Here is a 24106-nt window from a genome sequence, read left to right as displayed (position 1 = left end):
TTAAGAAGTTCTGCCCTAGAGTGTAAAAATCTGAGACTACTAAATCACCTCCCCCAGATAAACACATGAAATCTAATTCAGTAGAGTAACACAAATATCTTTTCCTTCTTGAAATCATCCCCTCTTTTGCATCACCTCTTCTACATTAGATCTGTAAAATCCAGTGATTATTTGCTCATCTTTCCCGACCTCAAAGTGTTATTTCAGCACTCATGACCACTCTACCTCAAAACACTTTCCACTTGCTGCTTTCTGACATTACTCTCTGATTTTCCTTCTCTCAGTCCCCTTTGCTTCTCCTTCAGACTATATAATCTCTAAACTAGAGGTTCAAGTCTGCATCCTGGACCCTCTTCTCATTCTACCTTTCTTCTCTTGATGAGCTTGAGGGATTCCTCAGACAAGGGCCTCTATATATTTGACGTCTCCCAAATGTGTATGTATCTCAAGCTTATGAATATTAACTTGAGTCTAAAATACTCCTCTGAGCTCCATTCACCTATATCTAACTTCTACTTTCTATCTGCCACCTTCATTTTGGATGCCTCCATTTAAAGCCTAACATGGGGTGCCTGGGTGGCTCAGTGGGTTAATTGTCTGCCTCTGATTCAGGTCATGATCCCAGGATCCTGGGATTAAGCCCCGTGTGGGGCTCCTTCCTCAGCTGGGAGATGGCTTCTTCCTCTCCTTCTGCCTGCTGCCCTCCCAGCTTGTGCTGTTAAAGCCTCTGCCTTCGGCTCAGGTCATGATCCCGGGGTCCTGGGATCGAGCCCTGCATCAGGCTCTCTACTTAGCAGGCAGCCTGCTTCCTCCTCTCTCTCTGCCTGCTTCTCTGCCTACTTGTGATCTCTGTCAAATAAATAAAATCTTTTAAATAAATAAATAAATAATAAAAATAAATTTAAAAATAAAGCCAAACATATCCACAAAGGACTCCTTTTCTATGCTGCCTTCATCCAAAAACAAACACAGTCTTGTTCCTATCAGTAAAACATGGCCATTGTCTACCTAATTGTTAAAACCACAGAAACTTGGAGCCATTCTTGGTCCTTTTTCTCACCTCCCACATCCAATCCATCAACAGATACAGGTGTTCTAACCCCATCTCCACTGCCACCATCTTAATCCTAACTGCCATCACCAGTTGCTTGGAATAGAGCAATACCCTCCTTTCTGATCTCTGTTCTTCCCCTCGTGCCTTCCTCCCAGCTATCTGCCACACAGCAAGGAAGGCAGGAAAAGACTTTTTAATCACTATTGAAATAATGTCACCTCCTTGCTTCAAAACCTTGAATGGCTTTCCACTGTTCTTAGAATGAAATCCAAACTCTACCTTGGTTTACATGATCCCGCCTCACATGGTACTCCCACCTCATGGCCTCCAGGTCTGTGCTTCCCTCAGTCTGGGATGTTCTTCTTGTACTTGCACAAGGTTTTTCTCCTTACTTCTCATCTGTCAGGTCTTTGCCTAAATGTCTTTTTAAGCCTTCTCCAAGTAATTTCCCTATCCCAATCACTCTCCATCAATGCACTGTTAATTTCTCTCTTACTAGCTGACACAACTTGTAGATACCTAACCTTCCACCTGGTTACTGTCTGTACTGCCTACTAGAATTCAAGTTTCAGGGAGGTTTGAAACTCAACGTAGGGAGTTGAAGCTCGAGCTGCTGTGCACCCAAAAGAGGAACTGGAGCCAGGCACCTTCTCCCTTCCCTGGGCTGTGCCCTTGCCCCACCTGATTCCTCCTGGTTGAGATGGGTTCAGTCAAAAGCACCCCAGTCACTCCAGCACAACCTCTAGCGCAAGAGCTTCTGGCCCAAGTGATGGAACTCCATTTACCTAACACAGTCATTCTGCACACTCCCATCCCAGTGGAGAGCACTCCACAGCCAAACCTACCAGCAGGGGAGCAGCTGGAAGGTCCTAATCACATCCGAAACTCAGACCCCCACTCTTCTACCCTTGGTATTGCATGGACACCTATGAAAACCAGCAGCAGAGAGTGTCCCAAGCCCACTGGTTAAACACCTGAATGAAGTATTTGAGACCGAATGCCCCAAATCAAATCTTCCCCAGAGCCTGTTCTGCCCTTAGAGGCAGAGGCAACTTCCTCTTCTGCACTGGACACGCCTCTGGGTACCTAGTTTTCCCTCCTCTCTAAGCAGGCCTTCTCCAAGAAGGACAGCCCTCAGAAACCCCCATGAATAGCCAGGGCTTGAACAAGCCCTTAAGGGAACCTGAGACTCCCCCGATCTTCAGGTTCTAAGCACAATAGATGGACGCTAAGTAAATGGCAAGGTACTAGGGAGCTCTCCCCCCACCATCCTGACACCATGACAGGGTAAGCGGCCTTCTTCTCCCCTGAGTGAAAATGCTAGGGAGCTAAAGGAAGCAGACATTCTGGGAACTGGATGACTTCTGAAAACTGGAGGCTGAGTGTGGGAGCAGGACGAGAACCAGGTCAAGGAAAATCAGTACTTTCCAAACTTGGTAGAGAACTAGGCCGTGAGTGGCCCCGGTGCTGAGTTCATGAGGGGCCTTGTGATACTGTGACCTCTCAACCCTGTCTTTCCCTGGGAGACTGGAAAGGCTCATTGTCATCAACTCTCCCTAAACTGCCAACTCAGGGACTGAGCACTTTCTTGGGCTTTGTGTCTCAAGTATTTCTTGTATGTTTAAAAAAAAAAGTGATTTAAACATAAGTAAACAGGGGCGCCTGTGTGGCTCAGTGGATTAAAGCCTCTAACTGAAGTGGACTGAAGCCTCTGCCTTCAGCTCAGGTCATGATCTCAGGGTCCTGGGATGGAGCCCCAAATCAGGCTCTTGACTCAGTGGGGAGCCTGCTTCCCCCTCTTTCTGCCTGGCTCTCTGCCTACTTGTGATCTATCTGTCAAATAAATAAAATCTTTAAAAAAAAAAAAAGTAAAATAAAATTCAAGTTCCACAAGCCAGAAGCCGGATCTGTTCTAGTCACCTGAGTAGCACACAGAGGACTCTCATATTTTAAATGAATATAATCTAATTTACTTATGCTTTTGTCACTCCTGTACAACCTTTCTGAACTGTAGTCTAAAACCTTTTTTCTTTTTAAAATATTTTAATTATTAGAGCAAGCGAGTGAGCACAGGTGCACGCATGTGTCTGTACATGGGGGGAGTGGGGGAGGAAGAAGGAGAAACAGACTGCCTGCTGAGCACTGAGCCCGTCAAGGGGCTCAATCCTAGGACTCTGAGATCATGACCAGAGCAGAAGTCAGATGCCTAACCAACTGAGCCACCCAGGTGCCCCTAAAACTTTTTTCTAAGTAAAATCCTTCCAAGCTGCTCTATCTATTGCTATTTGAAAATGTGCTTCTATGCCTCTTTTTAAAGAATTAATTAGGATCCATCCCACATCAATTTTCCTCTATTTAAATAGATACAAACAACCAATGTCCTGGTATTTCACATAATGATAATCATTTCAACGCTAGCAGACCCTACTGAGACTCTCCATTAATTATTTATATTCAAAATTTAATACTGACACAACTCAGTACTAGAATCAAGTCAGATGTGACATCCGTGGCGAACGCAATGTTAAATGCTATTTAAGAGCTTGATAATACAGTCCCTTTATTTTGGCCTGGCCTTGCCCTTTGTCATATTCAGGTTCTTTAGAAGCAGACAGAATTCAGTTTTTAACTACTTTGTTAATTGACATATTAGTGAACAGTATGCTGCCCCAGGTAACAAAACCCAGTGACAACTTTCAATTACATTCCACATAGGAAAACCGTTGGCTTCCTAGGACTTTGCTGACTGGGCTGAAACACTACCTTGGCCTTCCACAGGTTTATCGCCTATGCAGTGCAGCAGACTCTACAAAGTAATCCATAATCACTTGGGTAGAGGTTTCAAGAAAAAAAGCCATGAGCATACAGCAATTCCTGGATTACAATGTTCCAGCAAAGAGCTCTGATGAGCTTCTTAGCCTACAGAGTAGGAAGTTTCCTATTCTGAGGATTCCTAATCTGAGGATTAGAGGCATATTCTGACACCAGTTACTAGGTCTTTTGTTTCACTTTACGGCATGGCTGCATAAGAGAGGCTGAATAAGAATGGGCTTATTATGAAACCCTGTTTCACTCCACTGATGACTGGAATGTGTCAGATGTCTCAGGCGGGTGCCAGCAGCTATAACATAACTGACTATCTGGAACAGCTTTAGGATTTGGGGGAACATCGCTAGGAAGTCCAATTTACTTAGCACCCTAAACCCACGCTTACTTGTCGGCAAACAGTAATCTTATCAAGTCAAAACATGGTAACCAAAGGTACTGGTATTTTCTTTATACATCTTCTCAATCTAGCCCAAAGCACTGATCCCGTCTTTTGTAACACACTGCAGTCCAGAGCTCCTCTGTGATTCCGAGAAGGTGAAAATTGCCAAAACTGCTTGGATGCCAAGTCAGAAACACTGCCAGCAACAGACAGCTGTAAAATGTGACAGCAATTTCCCCAACTCTTTCCATTATTTTCCAAAGAGGGTAATGAAGACATTCCATTAAGCCATCAGACTCAAATTAGGTTTTTGTGTCTGTGTTTTAATTTAACAAGTATGTTGTTTATCTTCTCTTTCTTGGACAAGGTAGGGATGGCAAAGACATCCCTGCTCTCAAGGAACTTAAAATCTATCCAGAAAGAAAAAACCAAATAGCACTGGGGAAATATGCTGCTTCTTTTTGTTCTATATAAGTAACACGAGTATTACTCAAGGACAAAAAATGCTTCCAATCCTTTAGAAACTGTCACTCCATCATAAAGTTCAGGCTTCCAGCTTTTCTAAATATACACTCTCCACTTATGACCTCAGTTCCATATTCTATCACCTTCTCTAAAATTTTGTTTTAAAAACATTATAGTAACTCCCTCCCTCGCATTTTCACTTTCTTTCCTTCTTGCTTCTTCCTCTCAGCCCACAGAGCACTCTTAATTCTACACTTTAAAGGCCAACGAAAAAATTTCCTTGACCTCCCCTTAAGGCCTGTAGCTCTCCTCCTACTTTGCTTCTGTCCAGGTCGTTATCTCCCTATCCTTGTGTAGACACCCCTCAGAGCACAATTCTCAATTCACCTCTTCCCCTTGGCGATTAGGAGTACTTCAACCACCACCCAAACTTTTAAATCTAATGTGTACCTCCCCCGCAAAGCCAGGTCCAGCCTCAGCATCCCTGCCAGCCCACCTCAGATTCAATGCATGTACCCTAAACACACAGATGTGCCATGATGCCTGCAGCACACTGTCAAATGGTCCCACAAAATAAATATACAGAGATAAGAGAGAGTGGCTCAGTCAGTTAAGCATCTGCCTTGGGCTCAGGTCATTATCCCAGGGTCTTGGGAAAAAGCTCCACATTGGTCTCAGCTGGGAGCCTCCTTCTCCCTCTCCCTCTCCAGCTCCTCTTGCCTGTGCTGGCTTGCACGCTGGCGCCCACAGCTCACTCTCTCTATCAAATAATAAATAAACAGAGTTTAAAGAAAAAAAAAGAAAAAAGCCATGGGCATACAGCAATTCCTTGAAGATATATATTGTATATGGTGAAGTTTTAATAGCTGATAGAGTGAAGGATGCACCTCATTTCAACTTTTCTGTAGCTTTGAAATTCTACAAATAAAAAAGTTGGGGCGAAAAACACGTAGGATCAAAATCAAGGAGAAAAGTCATGGTCCCTGCCTTTTAAGGCGTTTATAATCCATTTGTCTAATCTAAAATTAGATTAGGTAGATATCAGAGTTCAATGACTGATTAACAATAAACTTAAATGTAAAATCAAACTGCAAATATTGAGGCACTGGGTGGCTCAGTTGGTTAAGCGTCTGATTTCAGCTCAGCTCAGCTCAGGATCCTGGGATCAAGCCACTCTGGCTCCCTGCTCAGCAGGTTATCTGCTTCTCCTTTCCCTCTGCACCACCCCTCCAAAACACGTGTGGTTCCTCGCTGTCTCCCTCAAAAAGAAAAAAAAAAAAGAAAGGAACAACAAATATTACTGAGAGCCTACTACGTGACAACAATACGTTAAGAGCTCTATATGGTCAACAAACCATACAAATTAAACCTTGGAAAGAGGATTTATCTATAATCCCTCTGCTCCTTCAAACTAGTTCCTCTTCCTGCCTTACTGACTTCTTTTAATGGCACCACCATCTTCCCCAATACCCAAAGAACCAGAGTCCTTTCAAGCCCTACATCTCTAAATCAGTGGCCAAGTTCTGTAGACTTCTGCTTTCCATTCTCTCCTCTCCGCTTTGATGGCTGTCACCTGCCCCCAAGCCCACCTGGCCTCTCGCCTGGACTAATGCAGCTCTCCACAAGTCTCCTGCTTCCCACCAAACTCCATTCAACCCTTGCTTTGTCTCTATCCAGATAACTCAGTTCTAACTGGATTAGACATCCCACCCAAAAGGGTTTCAATGATTCTCCAGTAACTATATAATGAAATTCAAAGCCTCAGCCTGACACTGAAGAACACAACCTTTATCTCTTACTGGTTATCCTCCCACTCCTGCCATAGGTTTATTCACTCTTACCTAATAGTGCCCTCTCGGCCTTTCCTCTACTACAGAGATGTCTCTTGCTCTTCCCACTCCACTTTTCATCTCCTCCAGGAAGTTTTCCCACATATCTAAGTGCTCCAGACACTATTCTTCACACCCAGGTCAAGCAATTTCTCACTGCTCTGAACCTTCATAACATGTAATGTGCACTCATTACTTTCCAAATAATACTCATGTTTCCAAGTACTATTCAAGATCCGTACATGCATTTCTTACCACCCTTACTAGACAATGAACTCCTTCAAGGTCACCAGTTTTCATATTTAACAGCACTCAAGGTTTGTGACAAGAATACAATGTTAAGTATCCTATGCAGTAATCCACAAAGATTGTGAAATGCGGCCTTGTAAGCTATAAGCATCTTTCCTCAAAATACTGTTAACATTTAAACAATGTGGGGTGCCTGGGTGGCTCAGTAAGTTAAGCATCTGTCTTTAGTTCAGGTCCAGGTATCCAGGTCCTGGGATCTAGTCCCGAATGGGCTCCCAGCTCATCTGGGAGCCCGCTTCTCCCTACCCCTCTGGCACCTCTTGTGTGCTCAAGAGCTCTCTCTCTGAGATTTAAAAAAAAAAAAAAAAATCTTTAAAAAGCAACAACAACAATGGTATAGGGGTTTTCCTTTTTGTGGTAAAATAGGTAAAATTTGCCATTTTTACCATTTTTAAGTGTGAATTTTGATGACATTCAAAATTTCCAAAATTTTAATCACCCCAAACAGAAACTGTACTCATTAAGAAATAACTCCCCCAGGGGCGCCTGGGTGGCTCAGTGGGTTAAGCCGCTGCCTTCAGCTCAGGTCATGATCCCAGGGTCCTGGGATCGAGCCCCGCATCTGGCTCTCTGCTCAGCAGGGAGCCTGCTTCCCTCTCTCTCTCTGCCTGCCTCTCTATCTACCTGTGATCTCTCTCTGTCAAATAAATAAATAAAAATCTTTAAAAAAAAAAAAAGAAATAACTCCCCCATTCTGCCCTCTCCCTAGCCCTGAAAACCTCTAATACTCTGCCTCTATGGATTTACCTATTCTAGGTATTTCATGCAACTAGAATCAGCACCCCCCCCCAACTCATGCTTGTGCATACACTTGCTCTCTCTCAAATAAATAAATCTTAAAAAAAAAAAAAAGTATGATTTATCTGTATTTGTCCTTCCGTATCTGGCTTATTTTACTTAGGTTAACATTTTTGAAGATTCAGTCACATTGTAGCATATATCAGAACTTCATTCCCTTTCATGGCTAAATAATATTCCATTGTAAATACCACATTTTGTTTATTCAATCATTTGTTGATGGATACTGGGGTTGTTTCCTCTTTGGGGCTATTATGAACACTGACAAGAATCTGTTCAACTCCCTGTTTTCAATCCTTTCCGGTATATACCTAGGAGTGTAACTGCTGGGTCATATGGTAATTCTGTTTAGCTTTCTGAGGAACAATAGTAGTATAGTTTTATAATCCAGACACATGGTCTTTTAGTAAACAAAACAGTCACAAGAGTTCCTACTTATTTAGTAAGCAATTCACTTCTGGATAGATTTCCTTCCTTCCTACCCACTCAGGCGCTAGATGATGATCTAATTTCCAGGATTTGACCCTCATTTGGCTTTGATTGCGTTGACACTCCAGTCTCCTGGTTCTCACTGTTTTTCAACACTGTCTCTGTGCACATAAAGGCAAACACACTGCACTGAGAATTATTATGAAACTGAACACTGTTCAGATGTTGAAGTCACATTTTTATCTTTAATGCATTTAGTAACATCAGATGAATGAAAAACAAAAAGGGTTTTTTTCGGGTGAGATACAGGATTTTGTAAAGGACTTCTGTTGAACCCATTTCTTATACCCAAACAACCATTTAAAGCAAGCTAAATTTGGACAAAATGTATAGGCCTTTACTACTCCAAGGAAAAGGCCTCTTTTCCTTTCAAGTTTAGCAGGCTGGGATTTCTAAATTAACATCTCACTATTATTACCACCAATTCCAGATTTTATAAAACCAGAAAAATACAACAATGTACATTCACAGAAACTATCTGGAAGGATATACACAAAGTGCAATTAGCTCCAAATTAGGAGCATCTCTGCAAAGGAGCAGGATCAGAAGAGATCATGAGGGGGTTTTTCACTTTTTACAGCTCCACTTCTACATCTCAAATTTTCAAAAACATTCACTCCAATTATTGTACAATGGCTTAAGACTATTTAAAATACAAGCAATAGGGGTGCCTGGGTGGCTCAGTGGGTTGAGGCTCTGCCTTCGGCTCAGGTCATGATCTCAGGGTCCGGGGATAGAGCCTGGCATCGGGCTCTCTGCTCAGCAGGGAGCCTGCATCGCCACCCCCCCCCCCACCTCTCTGCCTGCCTCTCTGCCTCCTTGTGATCTCTCCCCCTGTGTCAAATAAATAAATAAAATCTTTAAAAAAATAAAATACAAGCAATAAAAGATAATGTTAATTTTTTAAAATGAGCAATTAAAAGGAGCTAAATGAGCAACTCTAATAATACCAACAGCTAACACATACAGAAAACTCTAATCTCATTTGAATTTTTACAATACTATAAGATAGGCAAGTCAGATTGCTGGCCCTTTTAGCAAATGAGAAAAAGGTTAAAAAAAACTTTAATTTCTTCAACAAATCCATTACATTTTTAAAATGCTCTTCACTTTAGCCTTTAAATTATCTTTAAAAAGATAATTAAAAAGATTTAGCTGGGGCACCTGGGTGACTCAGATGATTGAGCATCCAACTCTTGGTATTATTCTGGCTCAGGTCATGATCTCGGGTTGGTAGGATGACCCCATGTCCAGGTCTGCACTCAGAAAGGAGTCTGCTTGAGACTCTCTCCCTCGTTGCACCCCCCTCCAACTCATGCTTGTGCATACACTTGCTCTCTCCAAATAAATAAATCTTAAAGAAAAAAAAGAATGATTTATCTGTAAAACTTTAAAACCAACTATATCTGATTCTACTGTTCTCCCAGAAAAATAAAATACATTTACTTAGTGGGGTTTACATATTTAAGAAACACAAAAATAATTATCAAATATAGTAAAGTCATATAAAACAAGAATTTATTTTTTATTATTCTCCACCTTGCTTGAAACATTTAATGACTTCTCAAAGACATTTTCTCCTAAAAGAGTAGGTCTAAAAAAATTTGAATTTTTAGGTTTCAAGTTGCTATATAAATAGTTTACTCGAAATACTAGTATTTCCTTACGTAAATTCTGAATTTAAAGGACTTGGGAAAATATCATTTATTACATACAGACATACTATCTATAGACACATGTCTACAGATTGGTTATATAGCTATAACTAGACAATTTAGCAAAGCTTGAGCCCTAGACTATAAATAACAGGTACAAAACTGACTCTAGTGGCCCAGAGTTCATCAGCTACCTAAAAGGCATCATTTTATTTAAATAAAAACTTTTAAAAAGTTAAATGAAAGGCATAAATTTATAATCCAGGATAGAGCATGCTTGAGAAAATCATTACAGTAGTTAAGACAGTTATTTTTTCCCCCCAACAGCCAAAATGCAAGAAAAAACTAACCAAATGCATAGTACATGAGTGGGGAGACTATTACTTCATCTGCATACATACACAGGACCAAATAGTTAGATACCAAAGAATTTGATTTATGTGGTAATATAGAAAAATTTTTAAATATTCACTTAAAAAAACTGACTGGTCACTGACTATAATCTGTACTCTGTTCTTTTTTTTTGACAGAGAGGGGGATCACAAGTAGGCAGAGAGGCAGGCAGAGAGGGAGGGGGAAGCAGGCTCCCTGCTGGGCAGAGATTCCCCCCCCACCCAATGCGGGATTTTGGATCCCAGGACCCTGAGATCATGACCTGAGCTGAAGGCAGGGACTTAACCCACTTAGCCACCCAGGCGCCCCTGCACTCAGCTCTTAAAAAAAAAAAATCTACTCAACACAATATTCAACACAGGATTTAACTTTAAGTGATTGCTCACACGTTATAACATATTTAGCAACTGCATTTCACACAAGTTTAAGTTCAGTAACTTTGAAGTTTGCCAAGTAAAGTGCGAAAATTACTGGAATGCAAGCAATGCACCTTCAAGAGAAGCAATTCTTCCACTGATTTGCAATAATCAACTGTGTATTGAGAGGTTACTTTGTGCCAACTGCTGTATTTTAATAAAGTAACACGTTTAAATTTAAAACTACAGGCTGAATACTGATTGAAAAAAGGCAGTCCTACAAAGGATTAATACATAAGATAGGTTAATTTAAAGTCAATTGTTTAACTCATTCAAAACAGAATTCATAGTTGATGAAATTACAATTTCAGAAGGACCAAGTAATGGAGCTCTCATGCTGAGTAACATCAGAAAGATTTACTAAAAATAAACATGAATGCATTCAATATGTCATTTAATTCATACATTTTTAACTTCAAAAGTATCCCCAAATTATCCTCTTCCATCTCAAATAATGTACATTAAAATGTTTAATAACGAATCCCAAAAGGTACCAACACAAAAACACAAAACCAAATTTAAGGTAGCTAAATATTGGGACTACTATATGACATTTAGTCAGTAACGCTAGTAAGCCAACACAAAGTAGAAACTGTAATTCATATGACCTAAGAAGCCATACTGAAAAAATGTTTTCAGAAAATAAAGCAGTCTTTATTCTTAAAACTCACCATAATATATTCTTTGCAAATTAAAGCTACCTAGCGTCTTCTCCCAAATTCAAGAATCTTTTTTTTTTTTTTCAAAATGCTTAAGTATGTCGCAGTTTGTCTCCCCACACCAACCATCCAATACCCATCCAGTTTGGTGCTTCACCAGAGCACCCCTAACATTTATAGGTTTTATCTTGAAGGGGTAATTAAGAGGGTTTCCCATGAATAAAAGTTCTACATGTTCAGCAGCACAAATCTCTCACACATGAATTCAACTCAAATGCTGTGAAACTAAGTGTACTTTTCCCATTTTTAAAAATTAATCCCATGAAAACTTCAAAGTGTTTACAATTTTAAAGCTGATCGCACATATCTGCAAGAAAACCATTAGGTTTTGATCAATGTTCTTAGTTTTGAAAGATGCTTTAAAAACTTTATTAATTTCATCAGCTGAAGTCTGAACTCACAAGAGGCACATTGGAAAAGACATGATACCAAATAGGAGCAATAACTACACAGCATGCATCTACCATGGAGAATGCCCAAGGATTCAACACAGCTAAGGGAAGCTATAGGCTTCTATCTGAACAATGATTCCACTAAAATAAAGAAGTAAAATGTCACAGCCCTAACCCTGGCCTATTTCTCCACTTTCTCGTTAGTATAAAAAGATTCTTAAAAGCCATGAGAGAAATCCTTAAGAAATTAAGTGGTTCAGTTACAAACCATAATTTAAGAGCATTTCAAATTCAAAACAACTTTCCTTACAAAACAGGACAAAATTTTACCAAAGAAAATCCCACACCTGACCAACAGTAAGAACATATGTAACCCAAATGGCAATATTAAAGTTTCCATTTAACCCATTAACCATACTTTAGAAAGTTCAGTGTTAATAAACAAAATATTTCATTTAGTTTTTCAACTTGAGTATTTCCACATGCTTGTTTTAAATTCTGCGCAGAGCCACTGAATATTTTCTTCTACTGACTTCTTGTAAGTTGAGAACACTTCTGATATGTGGCATCCCATTTCAATACTAACCCTGAGAACTGAGAATTAGGTTAAATGTTACACCTAATTTTTAAATTAGGGGAGTAACAGATTTGAATTCATCTCTCCTTATATAAATGGCCTAGTACAACACATTAATTCCTTCCTCACTTCACTGTTGACTTAATAAAATCCAAGTCTTTTACCTCAACAGTGGCAAAACAATTATTCTAAATAAAATAAAGTGATTGGCAAATGTTCCACAAAGCTGGAATCAAACTGCTTTCAAACTGAAACACACAAATGTATACAATGCAAAGCAATTTTGAGAAAAAATTTAAAAATACCCCATGGAAGAGCTTAAATCTATAAAATTTAAGAAACCTTTTTATCAAAGCCACAAATTATGTCCTGAATTGATCTGCCAAAGTCCAACACAGAATTTATATATACAATGAAATAAGCTTGAGAATCTGTTGGTTTAACTCTATGATCTATTAGATTAACAGAGAGCTTGAGTAACAGATTAAAATGGCAAAGCAATTTTCTAAACCAAAATGTACCTGAGTATCTAAAAAGGTTTTACATAATTCCTAATGACATATCCAAGGTCCACGATTAGGCCAAGTGTATACCTTTAATTCATTTCACAGTTCTTTTTTATGTATGTGAAAGGGTCCACGCCAGATAATGCTGAAGAGAAGTAATGAATTTAACACTGAAACTGTCAGAGGCTCATCAAAACATTACTCCCAGGTTAATCAATTTCAGCTGTTACTTGATGTTAGCACCAAAATAATTCATGAAATAAAAGCAGAAGTTTTTAATAACAAAAAGCCCCCAAGACAAAGATTAGAAGAATTTTTAAAAATTGTGAAAGGAAGCTCACCTGCAGTTAGGTGGAGGGTCTAAAGTGATGTCTGCCAGTTCCTTCTGAATCCTGGAGTCAGGGAAGTGAGAGAGAAACACAAGAAACATGAAGGCGTTGGTAGCCTCTCACCGGTAACGCATAGGTCTGGCAGATAACCGTAACTGCCTGCCATGATAACTGGGTTCTACTGAGGGAGAAGGAAACTACACATCAAAAGCTTCAAGCCCATCGTTTAGGAAAAAAATACTTTTCCCACCGGCAGTGAGCTGGCGGTCCGGGGTCTCCTGCTGTTATCTAAAATGTTTCGGTTCCAGTCTTGCCTCCCACACTGAGGCAGTTGTATTTCTCGGGGTTTTCCATTTAGGAAATCATTGTAAAGCTTCACTTGCGGACTCGTTTCCTAAGTTGCATTAGAATGTGCCGGGACACACTCACTTCTGCGCTGCACGTCTTCCCTGAACCGAGAAACCCAAGCCGCCGCGTGGGTGGGAAGGGTGCGCCCCCAATCTCCACCCGGGTCACCCCCCCACTCCGGGCACCTCGGATGCCCTCCCCGCCGCCTCGGCAGGGCGCCCTCCCCAGGCCGTCCCGCGTCCTCAGTGACGAAGCCAACATGGCCGCTCCCCGCGAGGCCCCTCGGGTCCTGACTGACCTGCCCCGCATCGCGGGGTGCCGGCGCAGCGCAGGCCGCAAGGCCGAGCCCCCTCTCGGCTGCGCGGCTCTCGGCCCCCAGCCCGCGCGCGCCCGACAACTCGGGAGGCGCACGCCAGACCCGCGGGTGAAGTTACGGACCAGGGGTGGCGAGAGCCCGCGCCAGGACGCACAGCGACTCCCCAACTCGCCTCCACCGCGCCCTGGGACCTCCAGCCCTCACGCCGCGCGCGGGCCCCTGGGCGCCAACACTCCCGCCCGCCCCTCCAACGAGACCGGACACTAGCAGCGGGCCCGCACAGGTGCACCCGGCCTGCGTCCCGCACAGCGCTCGCACTCTAGCCACCCCCCCCACCCCCACCCCCCACTTTCCGGACCTGCTTTTTCCTGGATATCCTCCAAATTCTCTTAGATCTGCTCCCTTCCTTCTCCATCTCAGCATGGACACAGAACCCGGGACAATACCCACCCCCCCGCGCGGCCCCCAGCCCATTTTCTATCTTCGCACCAACCCACGACTTCACAAAGAGCCCCATCCCCCACTCCTAGGCCGACGCCACCAAGCAGTTCACACCAAGCACTGGCCTTTGTCTTCTGCTTACCTAGGCGCTTAGAGCATCAATTAACAAGGCAAAGTTTGAGACCTTTAAGCTTGTGACATCTACTAAATGGTGCCTTCTATTTTTATAACCTTTCTTGCTCCTATCACATAAAACCCCAAAGGGCTACGGTACAACTTAAAAAAAATCTCACGGAGGTAGCACGGTAGTAAAAAACTAAACACACACACAGTCTAAAGGCAATCAGAATCACAATGGTTGCTTTTCTCTTTCCAAAGGTTCTCGGAGGGTGGGAAGATAGGCTGGGTAGATGCAATGCGCAGTAGGTTTTAGAAGGCATTGTTTTCTCCATGTGTAAGTAAAGAGAAATTAAGGGTGGTTATTAGGGAAGTTCTTTAGACCTTCCTATTGGAGGACACTTCCTGCCCCCTACAAATCTGTTGAGCTTTAGAAGGCGGTTTGATCACAGCCTTTACGGACATGTACTTATCTGTGTCTTGCACAATTCTTTTGCTACCAATAAGCATTTCAGTTCCAAACACCCTGGCTGTTTGACTCATTACTGTATGTTGGACTAAAAGTTTGGAATCCTGGTTTCCTGATTCTTTATGTGCATGTTAGAATGACTATACCTTAAGACCTATGTACATAAGCAAAAATATCCTCCACCTGAGCACAACTTGCATAAAAATACATATTGACTTCACTTCTTGCCAATTCAACCTCTACTGTATGTACTGAAAAGGTGGTTACTTCTTTAATACCTAAAAAGTATACTACCAGTTTTAACTACTTCATCTCTACAACTAACATTTGCACGATTTCCGTAATACTGACAAAAGATTTGTACGAGTAATTCTTACATACGTTTCACAGAATAATTCTTGTCCAGACCACTCTCAATGGGAGCTTTTCATCTACCCATGGACTACAAACGAAACCACTTTCTAATATGCAGTTAAGTAACTTTATGTCTACCAATTCAGGCTTTTTTATTCTGCCTCCCGGTATATGGGCCCTTTCCAAGTCTACAGCAACACTCAGCTTCCAAGTCAACGTATTTCAGAGCAGATTTAATAGGGTCCCACTAACATTAATCTCCTCCTTATTCTTTCCAGGATACGCTGCCCCTCTCCATTTTTTGCCTTCACTATTAACCTTAGCTCTGCTTTAACACTTAACAGCCACTCTTTCCACAAGATATTCTGAGAGCGAAAACTGATGTTAACTTTCTATGTAAAATTACCCCTTGTAGCTTCCCACCTTTCATTTTTTGTACACCTACTAATCTCTTTCCCAGGAATTTTCAAGTAAGTTTTTAAACTTACTTAGCATAAATGGACAAATTGTGTGTAATGAAAAATCCCCCTCAGTAATTTGCTGACACAAAGGAAGACTATTTTATATTCGACACCTGTGCTTTTACCCCCAAATATATTCATGTGCGCCAGTGATATCCTGGTGCACAAAAAATACTAATAATCTAAAGCAAATATCCTGCTTTACTCAGGTCAGTCCCAAAGCTGTTCCAGCATGGATCAGGGGGCACAGGTACTGCAGGTCAGGGTAGTGAGGGGTAGGGAGTTGGGGAGATTAAGGAAAGCCCTATCCAATGTGAGCAGGGGAGATGCCAGGTTCTGGACTAATCAATGAGGGCCAGTTTGGATTCCTGGGAAGCCGAGGTGCCATCAAACCACCTCTCCAAAAATAAGTAGAATCTTGCTAAGGTATCTTGCCATTTAACTCTAAACCTCTAAATTCTTTAAAACAAGCTAACATCTCTCCTTCATTCCCCCCATGGTTAGGTCACCAAAGCACTTTACCAACTTTTCAAATTTCTGGAAAAATAACAGAACAAACTTTGACTCTGAGTTCAGGGCTCACTACTGAGTGGAAACTAAAGACTCACATTCCGTTTTATTTTATGTTCCTTTAAAAAAGATACCCCTATTTAACCCACCATTTGTATTCCTTACTGTCTTCCTGGTTTGCCACCTTAAAGTTTAATGACTGTCCACCTGAGAGCAGCAGGATTTATGAAAGGGCAGGGGATTTCCCCGGAATCTGCTATAGATTATTTTAAGGGTCATGGAGATGAGAGAATATTACTGAAGGATGCTTGAGGTAACAAAGTAGGTTCTTTCAGACACTAAGAGAAAAAAGTAAAGAAAAAAGAGCCACTGCTTGAATTCAGCTTGGGAAAAGAAAATTTTTTACAGCATATGAGAGGATGCATCATGAAAAAAATGAGTCTCCGTTTAATTTGACAAAATTGAAGTTTTTGAAGAGAAAAAGAGAATCCCCCAAACAACCTACAATACCCATTTTACATCATTTATCAATTCATTTGCCTCAAGTCTCCAAATCAGAAGAATCTCTTTTAAAAAACACCTGTTTTCACCTATTAAATTTTTCACCGCACTAACAAGAGTTATTCCTTATGCAGTTTGTGGAGAAAGCTCCACTCAGAAAAGATCACAGTGCAACAGGTGAAGAGGAAGCAAGACGATAACAGAATTCATTCTGATAGAGTTGTCTGGGCAGGTATTAGTAATTAAGTGAGATGACAGCCTTGAGAAGGGTCACAAGCTAGTGATTAATAGGACAAGTAATTTGAAACCAGATTTGGGGGTCACTAAGAAAAGTAATGAGGATTCTTACAAACTTTAGCAAGAAATGAGAGAGGCAAGCCACAACAGCTGCACTTGGGCAACTATTAAAAGGAAAAAACCAGAAGCAATAGAGTAAAATAATTAAAGCTTCCAAGGCCCTTTTTTCATTTTTAACAGCACGCAAACCATGAGAGCATTCAAGCTACCCCTCATTGGGAGGCAGGCCAAACGAAGCAGCAAGAGGCAGTTCGGAAAATAGGAAGCCTAGGAGGTTGAAGGTGGAGTACGGTACCTCTTGGCGCTGGTAGAGAGGAGTTTGGAGTTTTTGCTCATGCTGACTTTACTCTCCTTCTTCTTGGGGGTGTTTGCTTCTTTCTCGGTTTGCTGGTTGGAGGACGAAGATGAGGAGGAGCTCGTGCTGGCCCTCGAATCGTCATCCGACATAGCGAACCCCCCACCCCACCCCGCAAACAGCCCCTGCAGGGGGAGAGAAACAAAACAGAAACACACAGACCATGCAGTCAGTGTAAATAAGGAACTCGGGTGCTGTCAGAAGGGCTTTGGCCAGGGGTGCACCCGGCCGCCCACCGCCCTCCACTCGCTTTTCCAAGTCTTCAGGCCCATTAAGGCTTTAGCAAATCCGACGCGGCTTGTTTATTTTTGGCCCCAAGTGGGGGACGCGGTGGGAAAACCAGAACTAGCTCAGCGAGCAGCCCCTCCCGCGCCCCCCGGGGCTCCCCTCGGGGCAGGGAGGAGAGAAGCCAAGCAGGCTGAGGGCAGGGTGGGGGCGCCGAGCGCCTCGGCCGGGCAAGGAGACAAGGTCCCGGCGGTGTGCTGGCCTCGGGGCTGTTTCAGTGGGCTTTCTGGGGGGTCACGGGGGGCCACTGATCAGGGCGAGACAGCGGGGGCCAGGAGTGGAGTTTGGCGAGGTCGGAAAGAGAGAAGGGGCGGAGAGGAGTAAGAGAGGAAGCCGAAACGGGGGGACGGAGGCGGGGAGCGGGTGCTCGGGTGGGGGAAGGGAGAGGCCGGCGGGGGGGGACGGCAGGGGCGACGAGGCCCGAGGCCCCCCCAGCGCCGCGCCCCGACGCCTCTCCCCGCAGGCCTGTGGCTTGGCCGCCCGGTCAGGGCTGCGCGGCTGGGGCGGGGGTCCCGAGCACACGCCCGACAGCCACCCCTAGTGGGGGTGGGGCGAGGGTGAAGGGGGGGCTCGGCCTCCACAGCGGAGGAATAACAATGAGCCCTTCCGCCCCGGAGGGGTAAATCCCCGCGGGCCCCCACCCCGGGGGGAAACGGGGCTCCTCCGCCTCCCCCTCCCCCGCTCCCGACCCCCTCAGCGGCCAGTGGGGGGCTCCCGGGGCAGCGCTGACAGTTCGAGCCACAATGCCCCCCCATCCCCGACGCGGGCGGCCCCCGCACCCCACGCGGCCCGGGGTCTCTACCCATCCCCCGCGGGCGGGCCCCGGACCCCTGAGGCTCCTCGGCCCCTCTCCGCCCCCCCTCAGCCCCGTGCCCGGCGGTCCGGGAGGCGCGGGTCGGGGGAGGCGGCAAGGGGTGTCCCCGAGGCCCGGCGACGCGGCCGGGGGGCGGCGGGCGGCGGGGGGGATCCCCGTACCTCTCTTTGTGTCTGGCTCCTCCGTGCCGCCGCGGCGGCTGCTGCTGCGGCTGCGGCTGGGCCTGGCCACTCGTGTCTCTCTCTCGCTGGGAGAGAAGCGGAAGTGCAGCAACAGCAACTATTAAACAGGCAATGGCTTCCCCCAGCCACACACGCTCGCACACACACTCCTCCTCCTCCTCCTCTTCGCCCTCACCCCTCCCCCACCCGCCCCGGTCCCACCCACCCGCGCTCCCCTCCCCCTGCACACCTCCGGGGGGGGGCGCGAGGATGACACAGGGGACCCCGGGAAACCCTCCCCCCTCCCTACCCACTCCCCCACTCCAGCGCCGCCGCGGGACGCCAGAGAAGGGGCGAGGGGTGGGAATTTTCTCTCAAGTGGTTTGGGGACCTGGATCCTGGGCTGGAGAGGGCAAGCTGTTCCGAGATGGGGGGCGCTGGGAGCGATAGGAACTGTATGGAATAGGGCAGTCACGAGAGGAAGTTCTTTCCAATAAGGGCTTTTGGAAAGGGGGGGGACAAATTGGTGGGGAAGGTAGTAATTTGGTGGGAAGGACTTTGGACCAGAGAATGCGGTGGAAACTCCCCCTAAAAAGTGATCGGTTTAAGGGGAAAAAAGAAATCCCACAACAGGGTTTCCCTTTGAGCTGACACTGGCTTCACCCTCTGGCAATTTACCTGCTAAGAGCAGAGGTCGGTTTAGGGACGCCTGCGAGAAAAATCTCAAAGCAGGAGTTTTCTGCTCAGGCACGTGCAATTTTACAATTTTAGATTCTTTTAGTCACTTTTCATAAAAAGTGGTGGTGTGTTATAGAAGTGATACAAAGGATCCGTGACAGGTAAAACCAACGTGTATCAGCCTTACAAATGTGAGAAATCACTGGGAAAAGAACCTTTTGCTACTGAATTAGACTGGATTTAGAATTTTGGGTGTCAGTTTACTTTAAATAGAAAGTTGGATTTTGGAAATTAGATCAAAAGTTTTGGAACTCTGGAACCTGCTTCAACAATAATATAAATGCTATTCAAATAATATTTTTGGAATAATCACTCAGTAATTCTTATGAATTGTTCTTTGTGTAGCGCTTTTACCAAGGTTAAGATTAAGCCATCAAAAAAAAAGATCAATGCATCAAATTACGATTTAGTTTCTCACTTATTTCAGTTGAAGGAAACTGAAGATATATGTGCAATGCCACATATACAGGGTCTGGTACATTAAGGAGCCGGTGAGACAGACTTCCATGGGCACTCTAAATTATCTCGTTCAAATTGCCATCCTTTTTCATGGCAACAGTGGCAGGAAAACAAGCATTCTTACCACCCACCTGAAACCCTTCTAGCCCTCAACATTGAAACTCCAACTTTATCAGGACTGAGAAAGTAATTGTGCATGCTTCTTAATCCTTACCAGGAAACTTGTATCTACCAGGAATTGCCAAGAATCAAGAAGTGGAAAAAAACTTTATAGGTCATCATATCAGCCTCCAGCCTCCTACCTTCAGACAGAGCTATCCCTCAGTCACTCAAATGCACAGAAATTTTGAAAGATCTCCACACATAGCATTTGGTTTCAGGAGTCCTGATAGAGTATATATATGTATGTATATATATATATATATATATATATTTTTTTTTTTTTTTAATGACATTCTCTGCTGTATGTTATTTGAAAACCACCACCAAAAAAATCTCTCTAAAACCAGGTTATAGGGCGCCTGGGTGGCTCAGGTGGTTAAGTGTCTGCTTCTGGCTCAGGCCATGATGCCAGTGTCCTTGGACCAAGCCCAGGGCTGGCTCCCTGCTGCTCGTCCCTCTCCCTATGCCTGCTCTTGTCCCTGCTTATGCTCTCTCTGTGTCAAATAAATAAATAAAATCTTAAAAAAAGTATATATTTTTGTGCTTCTGATGAAAAAGATGTAAATTCAAAAGAAAACAATAAGCAAGTATGAAATAAACTGAGTTGGAATGAAGGAAATAAAGTTATTACAATTGAGACTTTCTCTTACAAAAATTTGAATTTCTGATACTTTAAAATACATGTACACACTATGAGTATGACCGGTAAAAAATCCTGTATGTATAAAGAAGAGAGCTGACAGAACACAGGAAAATAAAAGGTTTGATTTGTTGATATGACTAGGACAGTGGGTGACTTTTTTCTTCAATTTTGGTTTGCGTATATCGCATACTTGGATACTAAATATAATAATACTTAAAGAAAAAAAATCCTGAACATGGTAGTTTGTGTTTATTGTTGATGCTTGGGTTGGATCTGTCCCTCTGGAAATAAATCATGTAATTGAAGGGCTCCTCCTCTATAAGAGAAGTGTTTTCCCAACCACGAGTCTAGAAGGATAGTAGCCCTCTTTTGTGTACGGGCCCTTATCTCTAACCTTGGTTAGTGCTTTATGGTTTGAGAATGACCTATTGAGGGGGAATAAAAACCTCAAAATGTTTAGAAAAGAATTCACTGCTCTCAAAAGACTAATGGTTACATCAGATTATTTTAAATATACAGTTGTCTCAGTCACGAAAAACTAAAAATTCATTTGCAACCTTCCAGTTTTACTTATTAGCTACAGGCCTAAGGAGTTAAATTGACCTCCCTGAGCCTCAATTTCCCTGTCTCTAAAGGGCAAGACTACCTGTGCTGCACTGATGGGCAGAGCTGTTAGAAGAGTCAACTGAGGCTATATGATAAAGACGGTTTGTTAACTGTTATGCAAAGTAAATTATTAATAATCCCACCCTGATACTAATTCTCAGGATTTCTGTTATGACATGGAGCCTTTATGACTTAGAATTGATGACAAATATAAAAAGCCTCCTATGAGAGCATCAAGGAACCATAGAATTTTATTTACTAGAAGGAGCCTAAGATATATTCAAGTTCAAATTCCTAGTGTTATAGATGGAGAAATTAAGGCAAAGAAAGCCTGATATGTCTTGTTCAAGGTCATGCAGTAAGTTGGTGGCAAAATTGTGGCTATAGGTCATGCTCCCGAGAGATGATATGGGGGGTAGAGGAGGGGAAAGCCTCAATTACATTAAAAAATATGTATTAAGGGGCACCTGGGTGACTCAGTCGGTTAAGCATCTGCCCTTGGCTCTTGTCCTGATCCCAGAGTCCTGGAATCAAGCCGGCATTGGGGCTCTCTGCTCAGCAGGAAGCCTACTTCTGCCTCTCCCTGCCTCTGCCTCTCCCTGCCTGTCTCTCCCTCTGCTGCTCCCTCTGCCACTCCCCCTGCCATTTCCACTACTTGTGCTCTCTCACTCTCATTCGCTCTCAAAATAAATAAATAAATAAAATCTTCTAAAAAGGTATTAAATATAAAAGAGCTCTGGGGGTACCTGGCTGGTTCAGTCGGTGGAGCAAAAGACTCCTGATCTCAGGGTTGTAGGTTCAAGCCCCACATTGAGTGTAGAGATTACTCAAAGATAAAAATAATTTTTTTAAAGATTTTATTTATTTCTTTGACAGAGATCACAAGTAGGCAGAGAGGCAGGCGGGGACCGGGGGGGGGGGGGGGGGGGGAAAGCAGACTCTCCGCGGAGCAGAGAGCCTGATGCGGGGCTGGACCCCAGGACCCCGGGATCATGACCCGAGTGGAAGGCAGAGGCCTTAACCCACCGAGCCACCCAGGCGCCCCAAAATAAAATCTTTTTTTAAAAATTGGGTAATATTTTCAAGAACATATTAACAATTGGGTATCTGGGGGGCTCAGCTGGTTAAGTGACTGCCTTCAGCTCAGGTCATGATCCCGGAGTCCTGAGATGGAGCCCCATATCCCTGCTGAGTAGGGAGCCTGCTTCTCCCTCTACCTATCTGCCGCTCCCCCTGCTTGTGCTCTCCTGCTCTCTCTCTGTCAAATAAATAAATAAAATCTTAAAAAAAAATAACATATTAACAATCAAGACAGATGGGAAAGTGGAAAAAATGGAAGCAAGTTAAAAGAATCACTACTTTGACATTTACTTTAAACAATGACCACTTCTAAAGTTCCTACTCCCCATTCTGAGAAAAATCATTATTATTTATTTATTTTATATTTTTTGATATATTTTAAATAGGTAATACATTCTCATGCTATATCATTTTTAAAGAAATCAAAGGTATGCCAGGAAAATATCTCTCTGCCACTCCCCCAACTCTGCGGTAGGCTGTGCTTAAGCAAGCAAATGCATACAAATACACTGGATGCTTTGGTAGGAATGCTCAATTTACATTTAAAAGATGATTGCAGTCACAGAAGCCCAAATGATATAACACTGTGATATCTCTGAGCTTTGAGAAAGTGGGCTTCAGTTTTTACTAATACCTATTCCTTATCCTCAGGATAATCCAACCCTTTTCTTCAAGCCATCTTTAGAGTATCAAGTACTTTTAAGTAGAAACACTTGAAGATCAAGGTGTTGACTGATCCCTAGTAGGTGAAATGATACAGTTGATTCAGAAGAAAGAGACCCAGTCTAACTTTTGAGCATTCCTATTTTTGGCTTGTTGCTAACACTGAACTTCAGGTGTTTCATAAAAGCAACTGTTCTCTTTGGCCAATTTCACATCTAAAGAACCGTCAAGCAAATTAATACTTGTTAATATGCGTTTTTAAACTTCCCTTATGGCTGGATAGAAAGGATTTCCTTTTTCTGTCAAAAGAAAAAAAAATCTTATGTTTGGAATTTAAAAAGAATTCCTATAAAGCCTTTCTGAAAATACGGACTCACTGCAGATTTCAGTGCGCTTGATTTATTTTATGATGCTCCTTTGCCTGAAAAATGCATTCCTTACACAGAAAGATAAGGAAGGTTCGCAAAGAAGGGTCAATTCCATGAAGTCTAATGATATCTAGGGCTTTTATCTTCAATTCAGGTCATTTTTCTGTAGGCCTTTTTTAAAAAAACACTGATCCCTTTGAAGGACCTAAGCATTGTTAGACTTTAGTGGTCCTGAATGTTGCTATCACAGGAAGCTAGGACAAAGCTAAATTATTTTTTTCTACCACATGGAGGCATTGAACAACCATGTGATTTTCAAAACTTACCAAGACTTGATAAGAGTCTGGTGCTTTCTCAGGAGAGGGAAAAAAGGTTTGTTTGATGCTGACAAATGGATAGTGTTTAGTAGGAAAGCATTCTCTCAATTTATAATTTAGCATGTCCTTTGTAGAGCTTATTCTCTAAACAAATTAGCTTCTTTAACCTTCTTTATATTGATAACATAAGGACTATATTGAAACATACTGGATTGTGATTCAGGCAGTTTGGGTTCATTAATCTCTGAAACATTTTCTTAAACTTAACACTTTCACAGTTGTTTGCTTTTTTTTAATTTGGGAGGAATGAAATAGTAGGGAAAATTACTTCTATTTCACCCTCTAAATTATCTATTGTGAAACTTTTTAAACATCACTTTCCCCGTAGTTCCATGGTGTGGCAAATCTATGGTCAAGGATCCGGTTTTGAATCCAAACTTTACCTCAATAACTGCAAAACCCCGGAAGCGATCAGCGGCAAAGATACCAATCTTGACTTGCT

The 24106-nt window shown here is 42.9% G+C and overlaps 1 protein-coding gene and 1 pseudogene across 1 annotated transcript in view; one reads left to right on the top strand and one right to left on the bottom strand.

The window, feature by feature from the left end:
* The window catches only part of UBE2E1 (ubiquitin conjugating enzyme E2 E1), an 81142-nt gene extending 62407 nt beyond the window's left edge, over window positions 1-18735 (bottom strand). The window contains exons 1-3 of the mRNA XM_046001852.1: window positions 18569-18735; window positions 17249-17433; window positions 13152-13202 (exon numbers count right to left, since the gene is read on the bottom strand). Of these exons, the coding sequence (XP_045857808.1) occupies window positions 13152-13202; window positions 17249-17400 (203 nt within the window). The 5' untranslated portion in view covers window positions 17401-17433; window positions 18569-18735. The remainder of the gene's footprint in view (window positions 1-13151; window positions 13203-17248; window positions 17434-18568) is intronic.
* LOC123939862 lies at window positions 1176-2502 on the top strand (annotated as a pseudogene).
* Window positions 18736-24106: the final 5371 nt, after the last annotated feature.

Source organism: Meles meles, chromosome 4 (assembly GCF_922984935.1).
Source record: "Meles meles chromosome 4, mMelMel3.1 paternal haplotype, whole genome shotgun sequence".
NCBI classification, from domain to species: domain Eukaryota; kingdom Metazoa; phylum Chordata; class Mammalia; order Carnivora; family Mustelidae; genus Meles; species Meles meles.
Note: the sequence above shows the minus strand (reverse complement) of the source record. Positions and strands in the feature narration are given on the sequence as shown.